General features: G+C 34.2%; 1 protein-coding gene across 2 annotated transcripts in view; it reads right to left on the bottom strand.

Moving 5' to 3' along the window:
* The window catches only part of DYNC2H1 (dynein cytoplasmic 2 heavy chain 1), a 330,688-nt gene that overhangs the window by 214,367 nt on the left and 92,644 nt on the right, over nucleotides 1–23,677 (bottom strand). For both annotated transcript variants that reach the window (XM_057490362.1, XM_057490363.1), the window contains exons 48-56: nucleotides 21,124–21,254; nucleotides 19,218–19,466; nucleotides 18,574–18,682; nucleotides 15,666–15,779; nucleotides 14,485–14,627; nucleotides 10,216–10,300; nucleotides 8,300–8,454; nucleotides 5,241–5,378; nucleotides 65–178 (exon numbers count right to left, since the gene is read on the bottom strand). In XM_057490362.1, the coding sequence (XP_057346345.1) occupies nucleotides 65–178; nucleotides 5,241–5,378; nucleotides 8,300–8,454; nucleotides 10,216–10,300; nucleotides 14,485–14,627; nucleotides 15,666–15,779; nucleotides 18,574–18,682; nucleotides 19,218–19,466; nucleotides 21,124–21,254 (1,238 nt within the window). The remainder of the gene's footprint in view (nucleotides 1–64; nucleotides 179–5,240; nucleotides 5,379–8,299; nucleotides 8,455–10,215; nucleotides 10,301–14,484; nucleotides 14,628–15,665; nucleotides 15,780–18,573; nucleotides 18,683–19,217; nucleotides 19,467–21,123; nucleotides 21,255–23,677) is intronic.

Genomic DNA, 23,677 nt, shown 5'->3' with positions numbered 1-23,677 from the left:
TATATACAATCAGTAGTCAAAAATGTAAATGGCTCTTAAAATGTTTCCTTTTTTTAAAACTTACCTGTACTTCTTTTAATTCATCATCAATTTTGTTTTTTCTTTCTTCAATTTTAACAACTTCTTCTGCTATTTTGTGCTTTAGTCTTTCAAGTTCTGTCTTTTGCTCACTTGCATCCTATAGTAATATTTAAATGGCATTTCAATCATATAATGCATACAATATTTAAAAGCATGATAGCAAAAATATAAGTTATTTTAAAATAACATTTTTTAATTAAATGCTTTTCTAATATCAATTGACATGAGAGTTTCTAAAATGCCTGGGAAACCAATGATATAATTTATGTTTACTATCAGGAAGTTTCTGTGCTTTAATTTTTTCTGAATAGCAAAGCAATAAATGCTTATTACATAGAAATGAAACAAGTCAGAAATGCATAATTTAGAATATAATCATAATACATATGTTGATAAAATGGGGGTTCCTGTGGCCAGGATTCTCACCTGACCCTGGTTGGCTAGCTCACTACACATGTGTGGGCAATGCATTGTTGTTGACTATGTAAAGAGCTCCACCCAGTGCTCTGTGGGACACGGTGGCACAGCTGCAGGAGAGCAGAGGCTGGAGTGGTGGCTGTGCAGACAGAGAGGCCCAGAGGACGGCTGTGCAGGATGGCTGTGCAGGCAAATAGGCCCAGAGGCAGAGACCAGCTTGCTGTGTGCAGACTCGCTCTGAGTGGGCGGAATTTTAGTGACTGTCCTGCCACCATGGAAATAAAGCTGGGTATAACCCTTTCACTCCAAGAAAGTTGTACTGTCATTTCTTTGGTCTCACTGAATCTATGGTGAACTTGCCTGGGGCTGAAACCCATTGGCAAGACACTATTTCAGCCCTGGGCAAGTTCACCATGGATTCAATGAGACCAAAAAAATAATAATGGAATATTCTTGGAGTGAAAAGGTTTATACCGAACTTTATTCCCACAGTGGCAGGTCAATCACTAGAATCTCATCCACTCCAGTCTCTGGGTCTTTGCTAGGCAATACAATTAGCTATGGCTTTAGAAAAACCTTGTGGGGAAAATGGATGTTCTGGCCAGGAACCTCACCTGACCTTAATTACTTGATGCTATAATTGGCTTACTGTGAGGCAATGCTCCCACACCAGTAGGCAAGAAGCGATTATAGTCTGAGTCACTATATAAAGAGCTCTGCCCAGTGTTCTGGAGGAGGCAGAGAGGGAGGTGGATTATCGCCCCACAGACTGCTGGATACAGATGTGATTCTAGTGCTTGATCTCCTGCTGTGAGAATAAAGCCAGGGATAAATGCTTTTATTCTAAGAACTCCCAATATCATTTCTCTGTCACTGAATCCATAGCCAACTTGCCTGAGGCTGAAACCCTCAGGCAAGACAAATCTCTTCTCAAATCAGGCCAGAAAAAGGAGTAGCACAGTGGTCAATGTGTCTTACTAAAAGTTCATTAGTCTGAGAGTACACGGGCACACATAATGTTGAATATTTTCTTTTTGTAAACATTCAGATATCAATAGTATTATCCTTTATGTAGCTTTCACTTTTTTCATATTTCAAATTACTCATTAAAGTTAAGAAATACTGACAGGTTTTTTAAACAATAAAAATGGCTAGCTGCTTGTGGGTAAAGTGAAAGTTCCTATGGCCAGGATTCTCATCTGGCCCTGCTCGGCTAGCTCACTACACACATGCGGGCAATACGTTGTTACTGACTATATAAAGAAGTCTGCCCAGTGTTCTGGGCTTCTGCATGGCTGCAAAGCTGCATGGCTGCAGGAGAGCAGAGATTGCAGTGGTGGCAGCACCAAGGACAGAGACTGAGACGGCTGCAGGGGCAGAGAGGCCCAGAGGCAGAGACCGGCTTGCTGCATCCAGACTCGCTCTGAGTGGACAGGAATTCTAGTGACTGACCTGCCACTGTGGGAATAAAATTGGGTATAAACCCTTTCACTCCAAGAACATTCCATTGTCACTTTTCGGTCTCACTGAATCCATAGTGAACTTGCCTGGAGCTGAAACCCATTGGCAAGACTCTGCTTTACCTCAATATTTATATTAATGTGGTTCCAAAATGCCTTGAGAAAAAAATTATGCTAAGGTTTTACAGTATGAAAATTACATTTGTTTTCTGATATTTCAGTTTCCAAGTCAGGTACTTGAAAAATTATCTTGGAAACACTGAATGTGAATATAACCATCAATTATCTGGAAATGTTATTGCTTTTGAAAATTTCCTATATGTCAATGGATTTACTTTGACATACCAGGTGAAATCTTTTGACTATGTCACTCAAATGAGTCCAAATAACCCTCTTGTGAAGCTCACAATACAAAAGTCCCTTTCCCATATTCAGATTTCCAATGAAGATGAACGGACACAAAAAGAAAGCTTCTTTTGTGAATAAATGAGAAAAAGCAACCAAGTAGTAAAAAATAAATAATAAAATATATTTATATTTGGGGAAAGAAAATTTCATAAAATATCCCCTGAGAGCGAAGTGGAGATACTGCAACAATGAAACAGACAAACAAACAAAAAAGGGACACTGCCAAAAGGAAACATTTAAAGGCTAAAAAAAAAAAAACTCCTGAGAAATAATGTAACAGAAATGAAAACCTCAATAGCAGAAATAGAAAATAACACTGAGGAAATTTTGAAGAAAATAGAGCAAAAAATAGAAAAGGAAAAAGGTTGAGAAAACATAAGAAAATCAGAGAATCTGACCAGAAGACCCCAAGTGAAAATAAAAGAATTCTAAAAAGTGGGAACAGAGAAATGGAGTGAAAGGAGTTATCACAAGAATAATTTAAGGAACTCTCTAAGAACTGAAGATGTTTCCAGGTGGAAAGAACCCAAATGGTTTCTGAAACAGTGAATGAAAATAAACCTAAACCAAGGCAGATCATCATAATTTTCAGAACAATGAAAGATGTGAAAGAAGTCAACAGAGGGGGAAAAAGCCAAACAGGCCACCTCAAAGCAATCAGGAATTAAAACAGCTTTGAGTGTTTCAATCACAACAATGGAAGCTAGAAGAAGGTGGAACAATGCCTTCAATGTCCTGAAGAAAATGTATTTCAATGTAGAATACTCTCCCAGCACCCAAGTAAACAACCAAACACAGGGCAGAAGGGTCACACAGGTGCCATCTCAAATTTGGTCTCCCAGGTTTCCTTTCAGAGAGTTTTTGGAGACAAACTTCACAGAAACAGTAGTAAACCAGATGATGATGAATTAACCTCAGGATGGCAGCTGCGACCAGGACAAGTGGCACCCATTCCAGAATGAACAGAAGGCCCTATGATAGAATGCTTGGGGTGATTAACAAAAATTATAGAATAGCTGATGCTTTTTGAAGTCTTGACAGAATATTTAGAAAAAAAATTTTTAATATGCAGTTCTTAAGAGTCAAATCACTTCTCTTCCCAGAAGTCTGGGAAAAAAGTTACTTCTCAGAGAAATTAAGTCAAAAAATATCTGGACTGTGGATCAACAGGAACATCTAAGCACTAGAATGAGGTCTCACACTAAAACAAGGGGATTACACAGCCTTCCTAACTAAGATGATGAGCATCTTTTCATGCGTTTACTGGCCCTTCCTCCACTCTCATGACTGGTATGTTCAAATCTTTTGCCCATTTTTAAATTAGAATTTTTAGAATTATTATTGAGTTTTAATACTTTATATATATTCTGCATACAAGTCATTTGTCAGATACATGTTTTGTAACTCATTTCTCCCAGTCTGTTACTTGCCTTTTCATTTTCTTCAGAATTCACTTCAAAGAGCAGAACTTTCTAATTTTGAAGAAGTCCAGTTTATCAACTTTTTTCTTCTTCTATTTTGATATCACACCTAAGAAATCTTTGCCTCACCCAATATTATGGACATTTTCTATGTTTTCTTCCAAAATTTTATAATTTTATGTTGTATGTTGATATCTATGATCCAGATCAAGTTAATTTTCATTTAAGTTGTAAGGTAGTCTGTATTTTTTTCCTCTCTCTACATGGATATCCAAATATTCCAGCACCATTTTTTAAAAAAGATTAACCTCTCCCCATTTCACTGGCATTTTTGTATAAAATCAAATGACCACATATGTGTAATTATATTTCAGACTCCACAGTGACCTATCTGTCCATCATTATACCAATATCACACTGCCTTGATTAATGTAGCTTTATAGTAAGTCTTTAAAGTCTCCAACTATCTAATTATTAAGACTTTTTGTGCCATTGACCTTTACTGAGTATGTACACTAGTTTCATCATTATTGGCATTAGTTTAAATAAAAGAGGCATTAGATTTGAAGTAAGGTTAATAGTTACCAACACAGAGAGATAAGGCAACATATTTGAGACATATCATGGAGGTAAAACTAATAGAATTTAATGATTAATTAGATGTAAGGATTGAGAGAACAGAATTCTGATATAATTTATATGATCTGCTTTGAATAAATAGCTATATCACAGTGCCATAACCTGAGGAAAGGAATACAGAAAAGGAAAATTAAGAGTCCAGTTTTGAACCTGTTTCAAATTGTGATGCCCATGGGACTTGCAAGAAGACCTACTGTATATCTGAGTCTGAAGCTCAGAGGAGGGATTAGTACTAAAGGATGAAAAAGATGGATTTGGTGGTAGTCAGTATGTAGTTTGTAGTAAAAAGTAAAGTAATGAGCAAGACCATCTTGAAAGGGCAGGCAGATCTAAAAGAATACCCGGGCAGATAAAGAACTCAGAGCAGTCTTGTTTAAAGTGTTCAACAAAAGAAATGCAATGACAAAAAGGGAATATAAATGAATAAAGACTTATTTTGTGTATTTTGAGAATACTGAAGGCAGGGTAAACCTGTGAAGTCTGAAGGAGATAATTTTAAGAAAAATAAAAGGAAATACCAACTCAACTAGCAGAAGAGGGTAAACAAAGTCACTTACAGACAAACCTATAACAATTAAAAATGTCTATACTTTTATACTTAGGGGTTTAGATAAACTAGTGTATGGTAAATTGAGAATATGGTTATGATTTTAAAACAACATGGGAAAACACTATGCTCTTCCACAAAAGTTCAAGTTCACAATAATATCAGTCTGACAAATATTTTTAAAATCCATATAAAATATTATTTGTCATACAGACATAAATACATTTTTTTGCATTTATGCATTTTCTTGCTCACTCTAAACATTACCTGCATTGATATTGTGATCTCTTGAAGGGCAGCATCTGCTTCATCTTGCTTTGTTGTAAGTAATACACTTTGTTCTGCAGCTTTTTTGTTCAGTTCATCCACCAGAGCTTTAGCTTCATTAAGTTTAAACACCCCAGCCTACATCAACAAGATAATGACTGACATTATTTTTTTTAATGAATTTTATACACAACACAGTAAATAAAGCCTGTAGGAAAGAGTCAAACAAAAATATAAATGTGCACATATAAAACATTTTCAAGTGGACTTAGTTTTTTATTACTAATTCTTATGATTTATTCAATTGTATAACCACTAAGATACAGTAAAAAACTATAAAAAGGCTAAAAGAAAAAGAGAGTTTAAAGCATCACCACAAAACAAAATAGATCAACACATATTTGATAGTGGGCTTTTTACCCACTATATTATATAGAAGAGAAAATAGAGAGCAAGAAATAACTCAGTAAACTTTTTCCATTTTTCAATCTCATTGATTGGGTAAAAAGATTCAAGGGCCACTCTTCTTACATTGGACATGATTTGGCTGTCTGTCCAGCTACCTTTTTTTATAACAGACGGCCTCACATATCATTCAAAATGCCTTATCCATTCTTCGTTTGGTCATTTGACCCTGGCCTGGCTATGAAGGTACCCCATTCCCTGACCATGAATAATCTAAGGAAGGGACATGAAAAATACTCCCTCTCTTCTATAATATGAGTTGGTTTTTGTTATCTAGTAAATCAGAAGGCTTGGGAAGATAGTAACGGCAAAAAAATAGAATATACAAGTATTTATTGTGCATCCAACATAAAGGACAGGAATCATGCTGGTTCGTTACATGTATATTTTATCTAACACACTCACATACAACTGACCCAATTAAGTTGCAGTTCAGCAACTTTAAGTCATTTACCCATAGCAGCACAGAGAACTAAATCTAGAAATGAGCCCTCCCAAAGCATGAAGAGTTAGTGGCTTAGATATCTAAGCTGGCCTGTGCATACAGTAAAACAACAAATTTGACTGGATCTATACTGTCGGAACTCAACCAAGAATTAGGAGAAGTACAAGTTGCAGTGCTCCAAAATCGTGCAACTATAGACTATCTACTGTTAAAAGAACATACGGGTTGTGAACAGTTCCCAGGAATGTGTTGTTTTAATTTGTCTGATTTTTCTCAAACTATTCAAATTCAGTTAGACAATATCCATCATATCATTGATAAGTTTTCACAAATGCCTAAGGTACCTAACTGGTTTTCTTGGTTTCACTGGATATGGCTGGTAATTGTAGGTCTGCTTTTGTTATGTAGCTGTATTCCTATTATGTTAATGTGTATGCACAATTTAATTAGTAGTTTGTTAAAACCTATACATGCTGAAGTTACTCTACAAGAAGATAAGTCAAAGAAATAATCAATCTTCCCTTGTTTTCTTCCGTCTGCTACTTCTATAGCTTTTCTTCTTCCTTCCTAATTACAACCCTTAAATAGAATTCGTGCCTCATATCGAAAATTACCAAGTATCATAATTCTTCCAAGTGGTAAAGATACCTCAAGACAAATGCTGGGCATAGAAGCCACAGGGCATAAATCTGCAAAGAAGTAAAAAGCTAACCTTTTCAAACAATATTGCTTCTCTCTCACTTACCAACTTTACATTTCCCTGTATGGCCCCAGAAGATGACTGGTTAGCCAGAGACGGGTAAGATTCCTCAAGGGAGGAACAACCAAAGACAGGCACAGTCGCAGGGGGGCCATCAGGTGAGAAATTGGGGGTCAACAGAGGTGAGGCTTAGAACCTTATCCCCCTGTTTTGAGAGAAATCTTCTGCATCCGTGGATGTTTTGTTGCCCTTGTCTAGCTTGGATTAATACTTAGTCCATAGGCACAGACCTGATCATCTACATTTGCCCTCTTACAGCACTAAATTATGTTTTCTACCTTTATCTTGCATCTACCTACCACTTCAGCATTTTATTTAAAATAATAATAATAATAATAATAATAATAAGGGAGAAATGTGGGATTCACATATAAATCAAGTATAAAAATCAAACGAATAATCATATCTGACTTGATTGTTTATAGTTCATGATGTGTGATCAAAACTGAAAGTTTCTGTGATATGACTGTCCTTGCACTGTTCACCATGTAAGAACTTATTCACTATGTAAGAACTTGTTCACCATGTAAGAACTTGTTCGTTATGCCTCAGAAGATTGGAGACTATTGAGAATTAGGCTTGGGGTTGATTAATGATTGTGCATTGAGTCCCCTATACAGAATTTTATTGTTGTTAACAACCATTTGATCAATAAATATGAGAGATGCCCTCTCAAAAAAATAAATAAATGAATAAAATGTACTAATGTATTTTACAACCTGTATAATTATTTCAAAAAAATAATAAAAATGAAAACATGCAAAAAATATATAAGTGAGAGACAATCATTAAAAAGAAGGATAAAGATAACTTTGTCAATTAAGATGGATCCTAGTTTATTGTGCTAACAAAGAGAAGTTAGAATTTTGGAGAGGAAATGTTCTCTGACAACTTCTGAGGCTGGCATTTTACTGACACATTTAAGTTTAAGCTCTATAATTAATGAAATACATAAGAAAACTATTCAGAATGTACTAAATGAACTGACATAGATAAGAATATTACTTTATAAAATACTTTAATTTTAAAGGATATTATAAAGCATTATCTTGAATATTAGGTTTTAATTAATAATAGGCATTTCTGAATTTCTAAAAATGTTTTTATGTAAAAGAGGCCTTTAAAGACATTACATGAGTTACCAAAAGCACATAAATACCATAGAGTGAAAAAAAGGAATAATTACTGAACAACAACAATAAAAAAACACAAAATTATTTACTGTAAACTAGTAGGTAATATATGTAGGTAAGAGACTGTTTTAAGGCATTTAATACAGTACAATATTTGTTTATAGTAAATATATGCCAAAGGCAACATGGATTGTGATATATATAACCCTTATTTCCTGTATATAGATAAAATAATTCAAGACCACTAATATTGTACCTGCAAATGACTTTGTCTTTTTAATAGTTCTTTTTTCTTGCTGCTACTAATGGCAGAATACACATGTAAAAAGGTCATGTATCGGCTTGGTGTAGCACCATATGCTTTACAAGATTCATGGATTAATAAAAATGATTTTAGAAAATCAGGGTCAACTAGAAAGAGATAGAAAACAAATATGACTTAATATATGCACAATTCATTAAGAATTAGAGAAAACAATTTCACTATATTTATTTCATACCAGATACTTTCACCTATATAACTATAATTATGAAATGCCATCTTTGCTTGAAGGTATACAGGCATTCTTAGACATCTATTCACAGCTCCCATTTCTCTTATGAATTTTGAATTATTTAATTTCAGTGGTCTCTATCCTTCCACTGTTATATATTTCCCTTGAACACTTTTGCTGATGCAAGGAAGATTAATCTGCAGGTTGTCATAACCTATAAATTAACTGGAACTAAATAACACATGTAATCCAGAAGAAAGCCTGCTTGAATAGAAAAATGATACCAAACCAAGTAATACCAATCCACTCCCATGTGACACAGGAAGAAACAGGACTTCAAAATCCAAAAATTAAGAAGTTTACATTAGATTCAACATATCCATGACTATACACATATCTTTTTCTCATCACCTCATCTATTTCCCACTGTATAGTGTATGTCAATTAATAAAATAAACTTCTAATGAATTTTCTAAACCAACACCCTGAGAAATATCTTTGACTCCTTCTTCCTTGTATGCCACAGCCATTACATATCCAGGTCCCCATTAGTTTACCTCCTAATATCTCCCCAAGTCCATTTCTACCTCTTAAATTACTTCAATAGCCATCTGTAGTGGCCTAATTGCTATTCGTTTCTCCCTACCCCAATCTATTTTCCAATAACTGAAAAAGGGACGGACCCAGAGATTTCTGTTTCTAAAACAAGACTCTGGTTACATCTCCACTAACATCTCTGTTACCCCGAATCACCCACAAGATAGTATCCAAATTCCTTAAAATTACATGGAAGGATCTTTAATACCTGTTCCTGCCTACCTTTCCCTCTTCATCTAATACTCTACTATCTATATGTCCTAATTTCAGCCCTTTAGGCATTTACAGTTTCATAAAAATGCCTGTTTTATTCCTCCAAGCCTCTTCCATGTTATTCATTCTAACCATATACCTTTCCCCAGCCACCTGTCTGGGCAACGTACATCTCCTGTAATCTAGCAGCAGTTAGAGGTTTCACTTTCCAGTGCACTTCATAGAAATTTCTACCATCACTACCTAGCTATATAGAGGTTTTTTACATATAACATAATTCTTGCTATCATTAGATTATGAGCTCCTAAGTCATCTCTAGTATCCAGCCTAGTACCTAATATAAAACAAGTTCAGTCAACATTTAATGATTAGATGGGTTGACAAATAAATGAATGAATATGCTATGATAAAAAGAAAAATAAATCACATTCAAAATTATTTTGGAGCTGGAGAATACAATGAGAATATTATAAATAAGACAACAGAATGTCCATGATAAAAGAATATCATACAACTTTTCATGTCTGACTTAATGCTATGACAAATCTGTGATAAATTAATATGAAAAGTTTAGCCAAAGACCACAAACAATACAAGTAGGACTTTCAGATCATTTGGGTCAAAAATATGATTTTTTACTTTCTTAAATTTAAACAATATATATTCTGTTAGGTCCTACACAAAATGACAAAGATTAATTTAAAAATAAAGAAGGCTTTAAAGTTGTTTGCATCAAAAGAAATCTAACTTCATTTAGCATTACTCAAATTCATAATCATTGTGAATATTTAATGGATCTATAATATTAAAAAATGGCAATTATTTCACAAATAAAAATCAGATAAAATCAATTTCATCAAAATACTACCTGGTTTTTTTTTCTTTTCTTCTTTTCTTTTTTTCTCACTATATTTTTCTTCACCACCTGTTTCACTGAATAACATTTCAGGTATCTAAAACAAGAAGAGCATTTCTTTAAAGCTTATAGTATCTAAAAACCCTTAACATAAGAAAAACAGTATCAACTGCACTTTTATTCTAGATTCTTACCAGACTAAGAGAAAATAATAATAATAATAATAATAATAAGGTATCAAGCTTTAAGAGACACTGTTTCCCAGACAAGATTTTGATTCATGTCAACCATTAATTCATTGCAAATTAATGACACATAGGAAAAAGCTCAAAAATATCACTTGAAAAATGGTTAGTCTATAGCAGATGAAGAAAGTCACTATTCGGATTGAATTAGGAAATATTCACAAATTTCTATTTAAAATCATACAATAATAAAAATAGTATGCTTTACTTGGTATCAAACTAATAAACTGCTGTCATGGCATAAAATTGAGATAACAAGAATCCTTAGCTTGACTGAATAGTAACCAAAAGTAAATGATAATAATTTAATAATTGATCATTATAAAAACCATCTGATATCTAGCTACAGCTATATTTTTGTCACTGTCACAAATAAGAAAATAAACTTTCATAAACAGATCATTAGTATAGAAAATACGATAATCTTATGAGTACTATTTAAAATTTTTTTTAAAACTTAGTTTCCTGAGGAAAAAACTTAAAGTAGAACTCTGAAATTTTTTAATTAAGCCACAACGCTTCAACTTCTTCCACATGATACAGCTAACCTTAATAGCATGAGGAAACACAAGCAATCCAGGCAATTCAGTCAAATAATCGTTTTCTGAATTTCTCAGACTAAATAAAATGCAAGCTAAAAGATCCCTTAACTAGTGGAGAGTCTGAAAGTGCCAACTGTTCTTGAGCCAGAGAGCATGTGTTTTCTCAAACTTCACTGATTTCAGACAAAAAGCCTCTGTGAGCATATTTAAATTTACACTTTAAATCAATGGAAATTTGTTTCTTTAGAACTCACCTTCTTTAAAATAGTCTATCCCTTATGTTAATTAGCTTGATTGTGATAAATATTTTAAAACATAAACATATATCAAAACATCATGTAGTACACACCTAACTATACACAGTTTTTACTTGTCAATTATACCTTAATAAAGCTAGGGGAAAAAATGTCTATCTCTAAGCAATATCCTACATTATCAACGTTTTCGAGCCTGGATTTGTCCACATTCCCCTTTGTCTCTACTTTTCCTCCTTGGAGATAAAAATGGAACTTTCTAAAAAGGCTTAATGAGTATATTAACCTTATTAATTCCTATTAATACCCTCACCTCTCAATTCCTTGAACTCCTCTCCTTCTGTAATCTTATCCACTATGTCTTACTCAGCCACCCATTCCCACCTCAATGGTCATATCATGAGACCTCATCATTCACAATAACTGAAATCATTCCATAGCCTCACAGCAAACATTCCACTCTGGTACTATTACCTACACTCCTATCTTATCAGCTCATTCCCTTTGCAATGTCAGTAATCCTCAGACTCCACAAACACAAAGACCTGTATTAATCTGATTACATTTACACTGTCATTCACCATCTTCCCATCACAATTTCTCAATTTACCTGGCCCTCACTTGCCTTGTCATAATTGAGTAGCAAAGTCCTATTCCTAGTTAGATAAAAATCATCACCTATTGTAGGTCTGGACTTGTGAGTGCATATGCGACTAGAGAAAAAAACACTCAAGTACGCTGACTGACCTCAGCTGAACTTCAAGAGCACTAATGTCAAGTGACCCTTGATGCTACCTAGCTATCATGCTCCATTTTCCTATACCTTTCACTTGTTGACTCTTCCAAACTATTTTCACATCCTCTTTCATATTTTCATAAACTACTATTTCATATCCTCTCTTCAAAGACTCCAAAATCTCTTCCCTCAGCATTCCTCTCGACTGATAATCTTGCTTCCAATTTCACTGAGAAAATAGAGAAGGGTGTCCAAAACTTCCCAGTACCACACCTGCCCATCTACCTGGATCTGGGCTCCTGTACTCTGCTCTCTTTCCTGTTATTGTGGATGATACTTCCATTCTCCAAGCAAAGGCCAAGCCTTGATCCTTTCATTTGTGCACAAGACCCATATGATGTCCAATACCCAATGATATGTTCTAACAATTTTTCCATGTATTTATTTCCTTTTCTCTTTACAAACAGCATATTAATGTCCTGTAGTTTTGTCCCATCTTAAAACTTAAAAAGAAAAAAAAAACATGCTATTTTTTACCCACAATGCACTCTCCAGTTATTGACTGGCTCATTTCTCTCTTCCACTTTATAACAAAATTCCTCTAAAGAGGTGACCATATTCACTCTCTCTAATCCTCTCTTCTCATTCTGAAATGTATTCCAATGTGGATATTTCCACTACTAACTGAAATTTCTTTAGCAAAGTCACCAATGACCTGGGTGTTACTAAATCCAATGACCAATTCCCAGGTCTCCTCCACTTCAGGTGTCATAGTGCACCGTTCATTACTCCTCTGGAAGGTGGTCTTCACTTGGCTTCTAACGCTTTGCTCATCTTCAGGCACTCCTGGTCTTTCTCCTGCTTCTTGGGATCCTCTGTTGGTGCCTCCTCTTCATCTCAACCTCTTAGTGTTGATGTACCTCATGGGCTCAGTCCCTGGATCTCCTCCCTCTTTTGTCAACACTCACTCCCTTAGTGATAATATTCATTCTCACAGCTTAAATACCACCAACATTCTGATAATTCCTAAATTTTTATCTGTATGCCTGACCTTTCCTCTGAACTCCAGAATCACATATCCAAATGCCTTCTTAAGCTTGCAACTGGGATGTCTGACATCTCATATTAACACATCTAAAAGTGAAATCCTCATATTTTCCTCTCAAAATGCTCTTCTCACAGTCTCACACTTCCCAGTAGACAGTTATTCCATCCTTCCAGGCAGTCAAGCCAACATACCTGGAAGTAGCTTTGATGTCTCACTTTCTCTCATATCTTACTATAATCTGTAGGCAAATTCTGTTATTTCTACTGAAAAACGTCCAGAATTCAACCACTTCTCACCACCTCCACCACTACATCCCTAGGGAAAGCCATCCTTTTCTCTCATAGGGATATTGTAATAGCTTTGTATCTGGTTTGACCCTTGCCCTCCACAGTCCCTTTACAACCCAGAAACCAGAGTGATCCCATCACATTAGAACAGTTTTGCTCAGAAGCCTCCAAAGTCTCCCTTACTTGTTCCTAGGAAGAGCTAAAATCCTTATAATGGCTTAGAAAGCCCCACCCTAAGTGTTCTCCGCTTACTTCCCTGGTCTCATCTCCAACCACTCCCACCTGTGATCATGGTTACAGGTGAACTGATGAACTGCCTTCTTGCTGACCTACAAACTACTAGGCATGCTCTCCTCTCGGGATCTTCACCTAGAGAGCTTCTCCCCTGGATGCCTCCCAAAACAATGTGAATTCCATGAAGGCAGGCACTTCTGTCTGTTTTTTCCTCTGCTCTATTCCAAACATATAGAACAGTGGCACACATTAAACACCTAATAATTACTGCTTAATGAAGGTCTCTTGTTCATGTGGTTTTCTAAGACTAGAAGAGCTTTGTTCTCCTTTATCTGCTTACTGAAATCTGACTAAAATATTATCTGATCTTGTCTCTTACCCCAAATTACACTCTTTTCCTCTGAATCATGATAGGTATGAGTCTGTACTTCTATTGTATAAAAGTTAACAAATGAATGAGACTATGAATATCATTCAAAGGGACAATATTGAAAATTTTTATTTATTCAAACAAAGGCTTCTAGCTAAGATAGTGCTGAATTCACAATTTAGATTCATCCCCCTCCATATAGCCCAGCAATGAGAGATTTTTTAAAAGGATTTTTTTTATTTAAAAACATTGCTAGAATTATTACTATGATGTTTTTATTAAAGACTAGCCTATGATAGGCTAATGACATGCACAAAATTTTTTAACTACAGTAAATATCTCCATGGTCCTTAATTAAGAACATAACCCTCAACCTAAAACTCTATAATCAACTAAGCTATCATTACAAAAGTATGAAGAAAATAGAGATGTTTTCAAATATACAAGAGCTGTTCAGTGCCACAATTAAGGCAATATTATAACACCAAGGGCAACTTGCGAAAATCAATAACTTTAGACATAAAATTTGTTTTTTTCATTTCCATTATTTAAATGCTAAACTTACTTTCTTCATACTGCTGTCTGACCAGCCCTCCATCCACAGCACCTGGCATTTCTTATGCAAAGCTGGATTACTCTCACAGTTTATTATGAAGTTTACATTTGTAGAATCCATTATCAAAACAATATGCAAGTTTTGTTGAATTCCTAAAAAATATACAAGACAATGATAATCATGCAATATTACAACAATAATAATTAGAGCAACCTATATATAGGTTGGTTTTATGAGATTGAAATTTTCAAAATTGAATTGTTTATTAAAAAGAACAAGCTATGAAACAGTATTACAGTCTGATTTTTATTTTGGTTAAAAAATACTTTTATGTGTAAGTGTGTGTGTGTGTGTGCCTGCTAAGAGAAAAGATCCAGAAGGAGATTCCTGAAGAAGTCTATATACTGTATTGTGTTTTATATGTTACTTTTCAAATGTGATATGGATTCTATTTTATAATTTTTCTTTCAAAGATTTTTGTTTCAATATTCACAGGCAAAATTGGTATCTGGTTTTATTTTATGAGAAGTATCTTATCACTTTTTCAACATCAATGTTATTTTCCCTTCATAAGAAAGGACTTCGGAAACTTTCTTTCTGTGATTTAAAACAATTTAAAATACCATTGGGATGACTTGCTTCTTAAAGCTGTGGTATAATTTCTGGGTAAGCTTGAAGCAAAGAGATAACTTGCTCTACTTTAGGAAAGGTAAGAGTAACAGCAAAGTTTGGATGTTGTTATTACTGCCTTACTTTTTACTTTTCAATTTTAGATATCTGTAGTATACATAAAACTGCCTCTGTCATAATAAAAGGTTATTTAGCTTAAAAAAAAAAACTATATCAGGCACAATCTAAACAGTTCAATAATTCTCTAAGATAGGAAGTACTAAGCACTGCTCTTAACACATGAAAACAAGGGCAGCAAAGAAACGTTCCAAAGAACATAACACTTCCATCCCTCACTTTTGCTAATACTTTGCTAACATGTTCTTACCATAGGTCATTCTTTAGGCTAGTTAGATGTTATTTTCTAAAAGTTCCATGAAAAAGAAAAAAAGTATAAATTACCAAATGGACCTAAGATTTAAGATAGCTTTGCAATCTAATGAGAAAACAAAGAAAATTAAATGGTATTTATTTCACATGAACTAGAGTTTGAATTGACTGATGAATTCTATGTAACTTACTATATGTGAAGTAATTGAAGACTGGTCCAAAAAACCCATCCTGTGAAGCCTGATCTTTAAGAGGTAACAGCAAGGGCTCTAATTCTTCAAGAGTATAGAGTCCAGGAACTTCACCTACAGAACATTACAATTCTTTTGAATTTTAGCTGCATTACACCAATTTAAAACACATTTTACATATATGATATTTTTTCTATTTTTGTTAAGTCATCTGCCCTTACTCAATCCTTGTTTCCAAAAATACACAAACCCTATCACCTCTGTATTACTCACAAATCTACAACATAGCCTTTATTTACTAAAATTCAAATTCCTACCCAAGCTATTCAAGACAGTTCATAGTCTAGTCATTTACCTGGATTATATACTCTTCCTACTCAAGACCTTATCTTTTAGTACAGCATGGAGAATATAGCCAGTGGTTCTGTAACATCTATGTTGACAGATAGTAACTGCACTAGTTGGGGTGAGGATTTAATAATGTAACTGCTGAACCACTTGTATACTTGAAACCCACATAACATTGTATGTCAACTATACTTCAATTTAAAAAAAACAGACTTATACTCTAGCCTCAATGAACTTGTGTTCCACAAATATAATGAAATACTCCCTCTTCCTCGATTAAATACTCACAGTCTTCCTCTGTCCCCTTTCTTTCCAAAAATTGCTGTTTATCCTTTAAGATACTATTCTGCCAACTGCTATGCTCATGAGACTTTCCTGACTACCTGAGTGCTGAGTAAAGCATTAATTTCCCTCTTATATAATATCCAAACATATCACTTTTAAACATTTATCACATGATTTAATAATAAATTAATCACTTCCCTTTCCTGCCCAATAGACGCTGAATTCCCAGAGGACAAATATTTGATCATGTTTAATATTAACATATGGGCATTCTTAGCAAAGTATCTAGAACACAAATATTTGTTAGATAAAGAAATGAATGTATGAGTGAACAAATGAGTGAATGAACTTGTATTAGAAATCAGGAGAACTAGTCCATGGCCCACTACTATGCAAAAGAACGACTAAAGACAAATCAAAGTTGATTAAGACCATAATCATTTTACAGAGGGCCTGAGCCTTGTCTTCTTCACCATTACAATATTAAGAATTGGGTCTGGCATAAAACAGGTGTTTAATAAATGTGTATTTAACCAAAATTTTTATATTTTGCAAGAAACTATAAGATTAAGTGAAAATTCCTTTGCTACACACCCAAAGCACTGCACTCACATAGGGTTCATCCCAGTCTGACCCCTTTTTCTTTAAGGTCAACTCAGAGGTACCTGATCACTCACCAGCCCCACAAGCTTGTACATATTCAAACACATAAATCTTCTCTATGTCTTTCTCTAAATTTCAGACATACCAAGATACTTTTGATTCCTTAAACTTAGCAAAGAAAATGATCTCTGCTTACACAATATACACTATAGGGAATGAGATTTTGAAATAGAAAAAAGAGACAAAGAGCTACTGAGTACTTTCTATGAAAGTATTTTTCAAATATATTTTTTTGCCAAAAAGGTTGGCCAAATTTAACTCCACCAAAATTTAACTTTATCATTTTTACAGTTATACCTTGATAAGAGACCAATTTATATAAGGTATTTTTTTAAGATAACAATAATTAACGTGTTAATGCTTATCTGGATGTTTGCATTCACAAAAGAAAACCAAAAAAACTGTATCTCATCTACTAGTTTATCTCAGCCAAAATGAACACGGTCTCCATCTAGTGACAACTTAAGCAATATGCAGGACCTTAAATAATCTATAAATTCTATAAAATCAAATTCTATAAAAAAGCCACAAACACTTCAGGCTTGCTCAAGACCTACTACTTTCACTAAACCATTATATCTTAACTCTTTTAACAGAAATTGGCCTACCACTTACCTAACTAGGGTCCTGGGCTGTCTCATTTGGACACTAAAGTAAAGATATCTCATATTATAAAACAAACATTTCCTTCAATCCAAGCTGTTAAATTCTGAAGAAAAGACTATTATCTCAGATCCTAGCTAGCATGATACAAAACAAGTATTTATTAAAAACCAAATTAAACATGAGTAACATAACTTTGTTTTTGTCCTCTGCTCTCCACAATGGAATAACTCATATAGTTGGAACTAGCTTTTAACAAGTTTCATTTCATACTTAAATAACAAAATACTCTTGGTCCACCTTTAAAACTAAGCTACCTCATAACAATTATACTAACACTGATTACTCATTATAAAGAGATACTAAATAAATTCCAAAAATTCTTTAGGAAAAGAAGAAATACAAGAAATTGTATCCTCTCCAATAAACCATCAAAAAGGCCAGGAGGCTCCAGAGATAACAAGAATATACCAATTTGAGAAATATGAGATCTCATATATCTAGACTATATCTGTGCTCATATAGCCAAATAAGGTCATATCATCTTTACATAACCATTCCACTAATGATGGATGGTCAAGTTATATTAAAATATTTATTATATACTACACATTTCCTTAAATACTTCTAATTCTGTAGGTTAATTTTCTTCAGAGAATAGAATTGCTATATAAAAGGGTATAGCATATATTTTAAATAAGTACTGGTTGGTAAGTTTCCTAAACTGGTTATAACAGACAGGAGTCCAACCAAAAATGAGAGGATCAGTTTTTCTGTACATTCACCAACATTCAATATTATTAATCATTTTTATGTAATTCCTCAATCACTTAGTTTTATAAAAACAGGCTCTCTAAATTCTCTTGTTTCAAGCATGTTTCACCCCATGTTACTCTAGTAAAAACTATGCCAAAATATCTCTGAAACCTAATTTTACACAGGATAATTTTACTTGAAGAATTTTTATATTATTACTTTTTTTTTTTTTTAATAGGAACCATTCACTTGCCTGAAGATAAAAGGCTATTGATCATCTCCAAAAATGCATGATGTACGAACTGGTAATCCTCAAGAAGTAAAACTACCTGTTGAGCTTCAATACCTGCAAGATGCAGCACCTGTGCAAAAGAAAATATATTTCCATGCCAATTAAATATTTTTGGCACAGTTAAATACTTTCATTCTGTATGTAAACAAAGTCTATTTATTCATACATTTATTCATTTGCTCATTCATTCATATTTGAGTAATCAAAATAAAATTCAAACTTTATCTCTACAGTTTAGAAAGTAAATCCAGTCCATGAATGAATACTAATTGGGAGAATAGTTATTTATTTTACAGCTAGGACATTAAAACAAAAGCTAAAGGATCATTTTTATATATACCCGTATAGGTCCTATAGAAATTCCATCCTTTTGCTTATCTTCCATCTAACACCCCCCAATCTGGGGTACCTGAGAGCTAGAAATCCTACAGGAATCTTTTCCTATCTGTACACAAAAATATAATTTTTTATTAATAATGGGAAAAATAATTATTAAAATTAACATAAACACTACAATTTATATGAAACTGAAAGGTCTTGAAAAACTTTTAGAATAATAACTAATTGTGATTTAAAACCAAATAAAGCAAGAGACTGTAACTCACATGTTTGAGATCATTTTTGAACTGTTTTAGTTCATATCCTCTGGAGATCTTTGGAGAAAATAGCACTGCTCCATGCATATGACTGACTAAAGAAGTGGCGGTGCGGCGACCCACACCACTGCGTCCTGCTAACAGAAGTGAACCTCCAGGAAAACTCAGCACTCTATCTATCCTAGACATATACTCCAACACTTCTTGGAAAAGTAAAATATTTAAATTCTGGTTATCACGTCCATAATGAATAAGACCCTTTTAAAAAATCACAAAGAATAATTTATAATTAATAGGTGCCACAATTACATAATAAAAATGTTACCTAGATGAAGATAATATATTTGATGCACTCTAGAAAAGGAGTTAAGTGACTACATGTCATCTCAGACTCTACATTTTATCTATTCAGTAATCCAGCGTACGGTACTTTTTGAGGAAAAACTTACATGATGTCAAACAATTTCAAGGGTTCACAATAATCAGTTGTTTTTGGACACCATTAATACAATTAATAAAAAGCAATGTGAGATAGCAGGTTAATTATAAAAACTTCAAAAGCTCTCAGTTTTTACCCATTGTTACAAATCAAATAAGTATGCACAGAACATTAAACAATCCCAAAACTCTAGGAACCCAGTGCCTAAAATCTTTTGTGAACTCATGTTCTCATACACTGCTTGGATATGAGTCGAAAGCAGGTAGTATACCCCACAGTATATACACAGACAGGTAGTATACCCTACCAGGAGCTATGTGGTAGAGAGAAGAAAGGGAGAACAGCTAGACTTGCATACTTAACAACTTTCAACATTCCCAAACTTTGAAATATCCATCCCGGGTAAATTAATCAGTTTACTAGACCATGAGCAACCTTTCTTGATATAAAATCCACACTAATGTCCAAAATTAATATTAACTTTTAAAGCTACGATATATAATACTATTTCTTCTTCTTTACTATAATTCAACTTTAAAAAAAAACTTTGTAGTAAAACAGGGAAAAAAGAGGGGGCAGCCCCTGTCCAGTTAGAGCAAGATAAGGGCCCTGGGAAGGACAAGCGGGATGCTTACTAAGGACCTTGAGAAGGTGAAAAATGGGAGACTTGCAGCTGAACCAGTTCAACAATGTTAAAAAGGTTCTCACTGAACCTCTGTGATAAAGAAGCAGTTTTACTAACTCTAAGTCTGGTAGATCACTAGGTAAAAATAGAAATGACCTTCAGTATAATTGGCTAAAATACCTTCTCTCCAATAGTTGATGCAACAGGCATAAAACTCCTAGACCTGAGCCCAGAAATGGCAGCCTTGCCCTCCCAGTAATATATGCCTGGGAGTTCTGCACCTTTACTTCTTTCAGTACAGTACAAAATAAATAAATAAAAAGCCTCTTGCGTGCTTGCCGACCTTGGACGTTTGTGAAGTTCATTCTTCAACTCCGTAAACAAGAACCCCAGCATCACTAGGGCAGTGCTACTCCACATTTCAGGGAGTCAAGAGCATCAACATCACTGGGGAGCCTGTTAGAAATCTGGATTCTTTGGGCCCCACCAACGGAATCGGACTTCCTCAGTGGGACCTCAGAATCAGCATATTTTCTGGTTCTGGAAGTGATTCTGATGCTCACCAAAGTTTGACACCACTGCTCTGGGATGATTTCCCAATTAATATTAAGCCTCCTTAATATTTCCGACATCAGATGCCTTCTGCGAATGTGTATCTTAGCAATTTACCCATATCTGTGTAAGTATATGTATATCTAGTTAGATCTGCCACAATGGTCTAAATTATAAAAGATAAGAACCAGCTTTGTCTATTCATGATCTTTCATTCCCTGCCCTCAAAGAACTTGGAATAAATATTTTTTAAACGATTATAACAAAATACCAATTCAAATTCGTGATTTATATTATACCTTTTTAATAACATCCTTGAGATCTGCAGAATTTAGTTTTCCAAGTGGTTTTCCATGTGGAGGCAATGGTTGTCCTAGGGCTGCCCTTGTTCCTGAATTGTGTTGGGCTCCCCATGTCACATAGAAACTATCTGTAGAAATGAAAGATATTTTTGTATGATGTGTTATTTGCAATGAGAGTATCAGTAAATACACTGCTCACTAAATTATTTAAGTTAATTAGTCCAAATAAGATCATCCCCAGAAAGGCAAATTACTTTATAGTATGCCGTGGAAGATCAACAAGGTCAATTAAGACACAGACTGTAAACTGCAATATCAAACCCTACCTAAGAACTGATGGTACCCCTGTTCTATCTTTGTCCCCTACTTCTCTTTTCCCAAATAAAGTGACTTCCTTTTAACTTTCTCCTACTGTTCCCATTCTACTTTCAATTTGTTCCATTTTCTTTCTCCTCCTCCACAACACTGATGAAAGAAAGCAAAGAATATATAAATGAATGGGCAGATGTATCATGTTCCTGGATTAGAAAACCCAACATAATATTCTCCCCAAACCATAGAGTTAATGTAATTCCTATCATAACCTCAGCAACACTGTTCATACATATAGACAAGATTATTCTAAAATTTATATGGAAAGATAAAGGAACTGAAATTGCTAAAAACAATTTTGAAAGACACAAATAAAGTAGGAGGAATCAGTCAACCCAATTTCAAGACTTACTATATAGATACAGTCATCAAGACAGTGTGGTATTGGTGAAGGACAGACATATACATCAATGGGACAGAATGGAGAACCCAGAAATAGACCCACACAACTAATTTTTGACAAAGGCACAAAAGTAATTCAAGGCAGAAAGGTAGGCTTTTCAATAAATGGTAGCAGAGCAAGTGAACATCCACAGGCAAAGAAATGAACCTTGACCTAACTCTCACTGTTTATACAGAAATTAACTCAAAATGGACCACTGACTTAAAATATGAAACTATAAAACTTTTAGGAAAAAATGTAGGAGAAAATCTTTAGGATCTAGGACTAGAGTTTTTAAACTTGACACCAAAAGATACTTAAGAAGAAAAATTTTAAGTTCATAAAATGAATACCTTTTTAATCTGTGAATTCATAAAATGAATACCTTTTTAATCTGTGAAAGATCCTATTTAGAAGATAAAAAGACAAACTACAGAGTGGGAGAATATACTTGCAAACCACATATTTGGCAAAAGGACTATAATCAAGAATAAAGAACTCTCAAAACTCAGCAGTAAAAAAATAAATAGCCCAGACAGAAAACAGGCAAAAGACATGAAGAGAAAATATTTTACTGAAGAGGAAATACAGACAGCAAATGAGCACATGAAATGATTCTCAATCTCATTAGCTGTCAACAAAATGCACATTAAAACTACAATGATATATCAATACACACTTATCAGAGAATAGCTAAAATTAAAAATGGTGATAATATGAAATGCTGGCAAAGATGTGGAGCAATTGGGTCACCCATATATTGCTGATGGCAATGTAAAATGTTACAGCCACTCTAGAAAACAGCATGGCAGTTTGTTTTTCCCTGAAACTAAGCATACAAGTACTATACAACCCTTCAATTGCACTTCTCTTCTGATTGTCTATTCCAGAGAAACAAAAATGTATGTTCACACAAAATCCTGTTCATGAATGCAAACAGCAATTTGCCCCTTAATAGCCAAAAACTGAAAATGACCCAGATGTCCTTCAACAAGTAAACGGTTAAAGAAGGGAAGGGGTAGAACATCTGAATACCTACTCAACAATAAAAAGGAATAAAGTACTGAAACATGCAACAGATATCTCCAAAGGATATTCTGAATGAAAATAACATTCTTGAGGGGATGGGAGGGGAAAGGTGTGGCTACAGAAGGGCAACATGATAGATCCTTGTGGTGATGCTCTGTTCGCTTTACTGTATCAATGTCATCATCCTAGCTGTAATGTTGTACTATAACACTGCCAGATGTTATGTTACCCCTGGGGGGAAGCCAAATACAAGGTACATGTGGTCTCTCTCTGTTCTTACAACTGTACGGGAATTGACAATTATCACAAAATAAAAAACTTTTTTTAAGCAGTTTCAAACTAACTTCCTCAAAAAAAAAAAAAAAAACAGAATTAGCCTCTACCTCTTCTACACTCCTAACATCTAACATTTATTCCAGACACATCCAGAAAAGTTACATTAGTTATAAAACACTTTGTGTCTATTTTAATTACCAGTTAAACTACTATGTACTTGCGCAAATCTTCCTGGCACCTAAACACACTAGCAATAGTTATCATTTCAAGCAAGGACTTTCATATCTGTATTTGCCATTAGATTAACAGGTTCTTAAGCACAAGAATGTGTCTAGTTTGTTTTTAAGTCTCCAAGATTAAATTTTTCTAAATAAATTATTATTCCACTATGTGAAATTCCTATTTGTCTAAATCTAATGTATATCAAACCTGTATTTTTAAACATTACAACCCTTCATTGAAAAGTAAAATACAGAGGGGAAAAAAGTATAT

This window comes from Manis pentadactyla, chromosome 13 (assembly GCF_030020395.1).
Source record: "Manis pentadactyla isolate mManPen7 chromosome 13, mManPen7.hap1, whole genome shotgun sequence".
Lineage (NCBI taxonomy): Eukaryota > Metazoa > Chordata > Mammalia > Pholidota > Manidae > Manis > Manis pentadactyla.
Note: the sequence above shows the minus strand (reverse complement) of the source record. Positions and strands in the feature narration are given on the sequence as shown.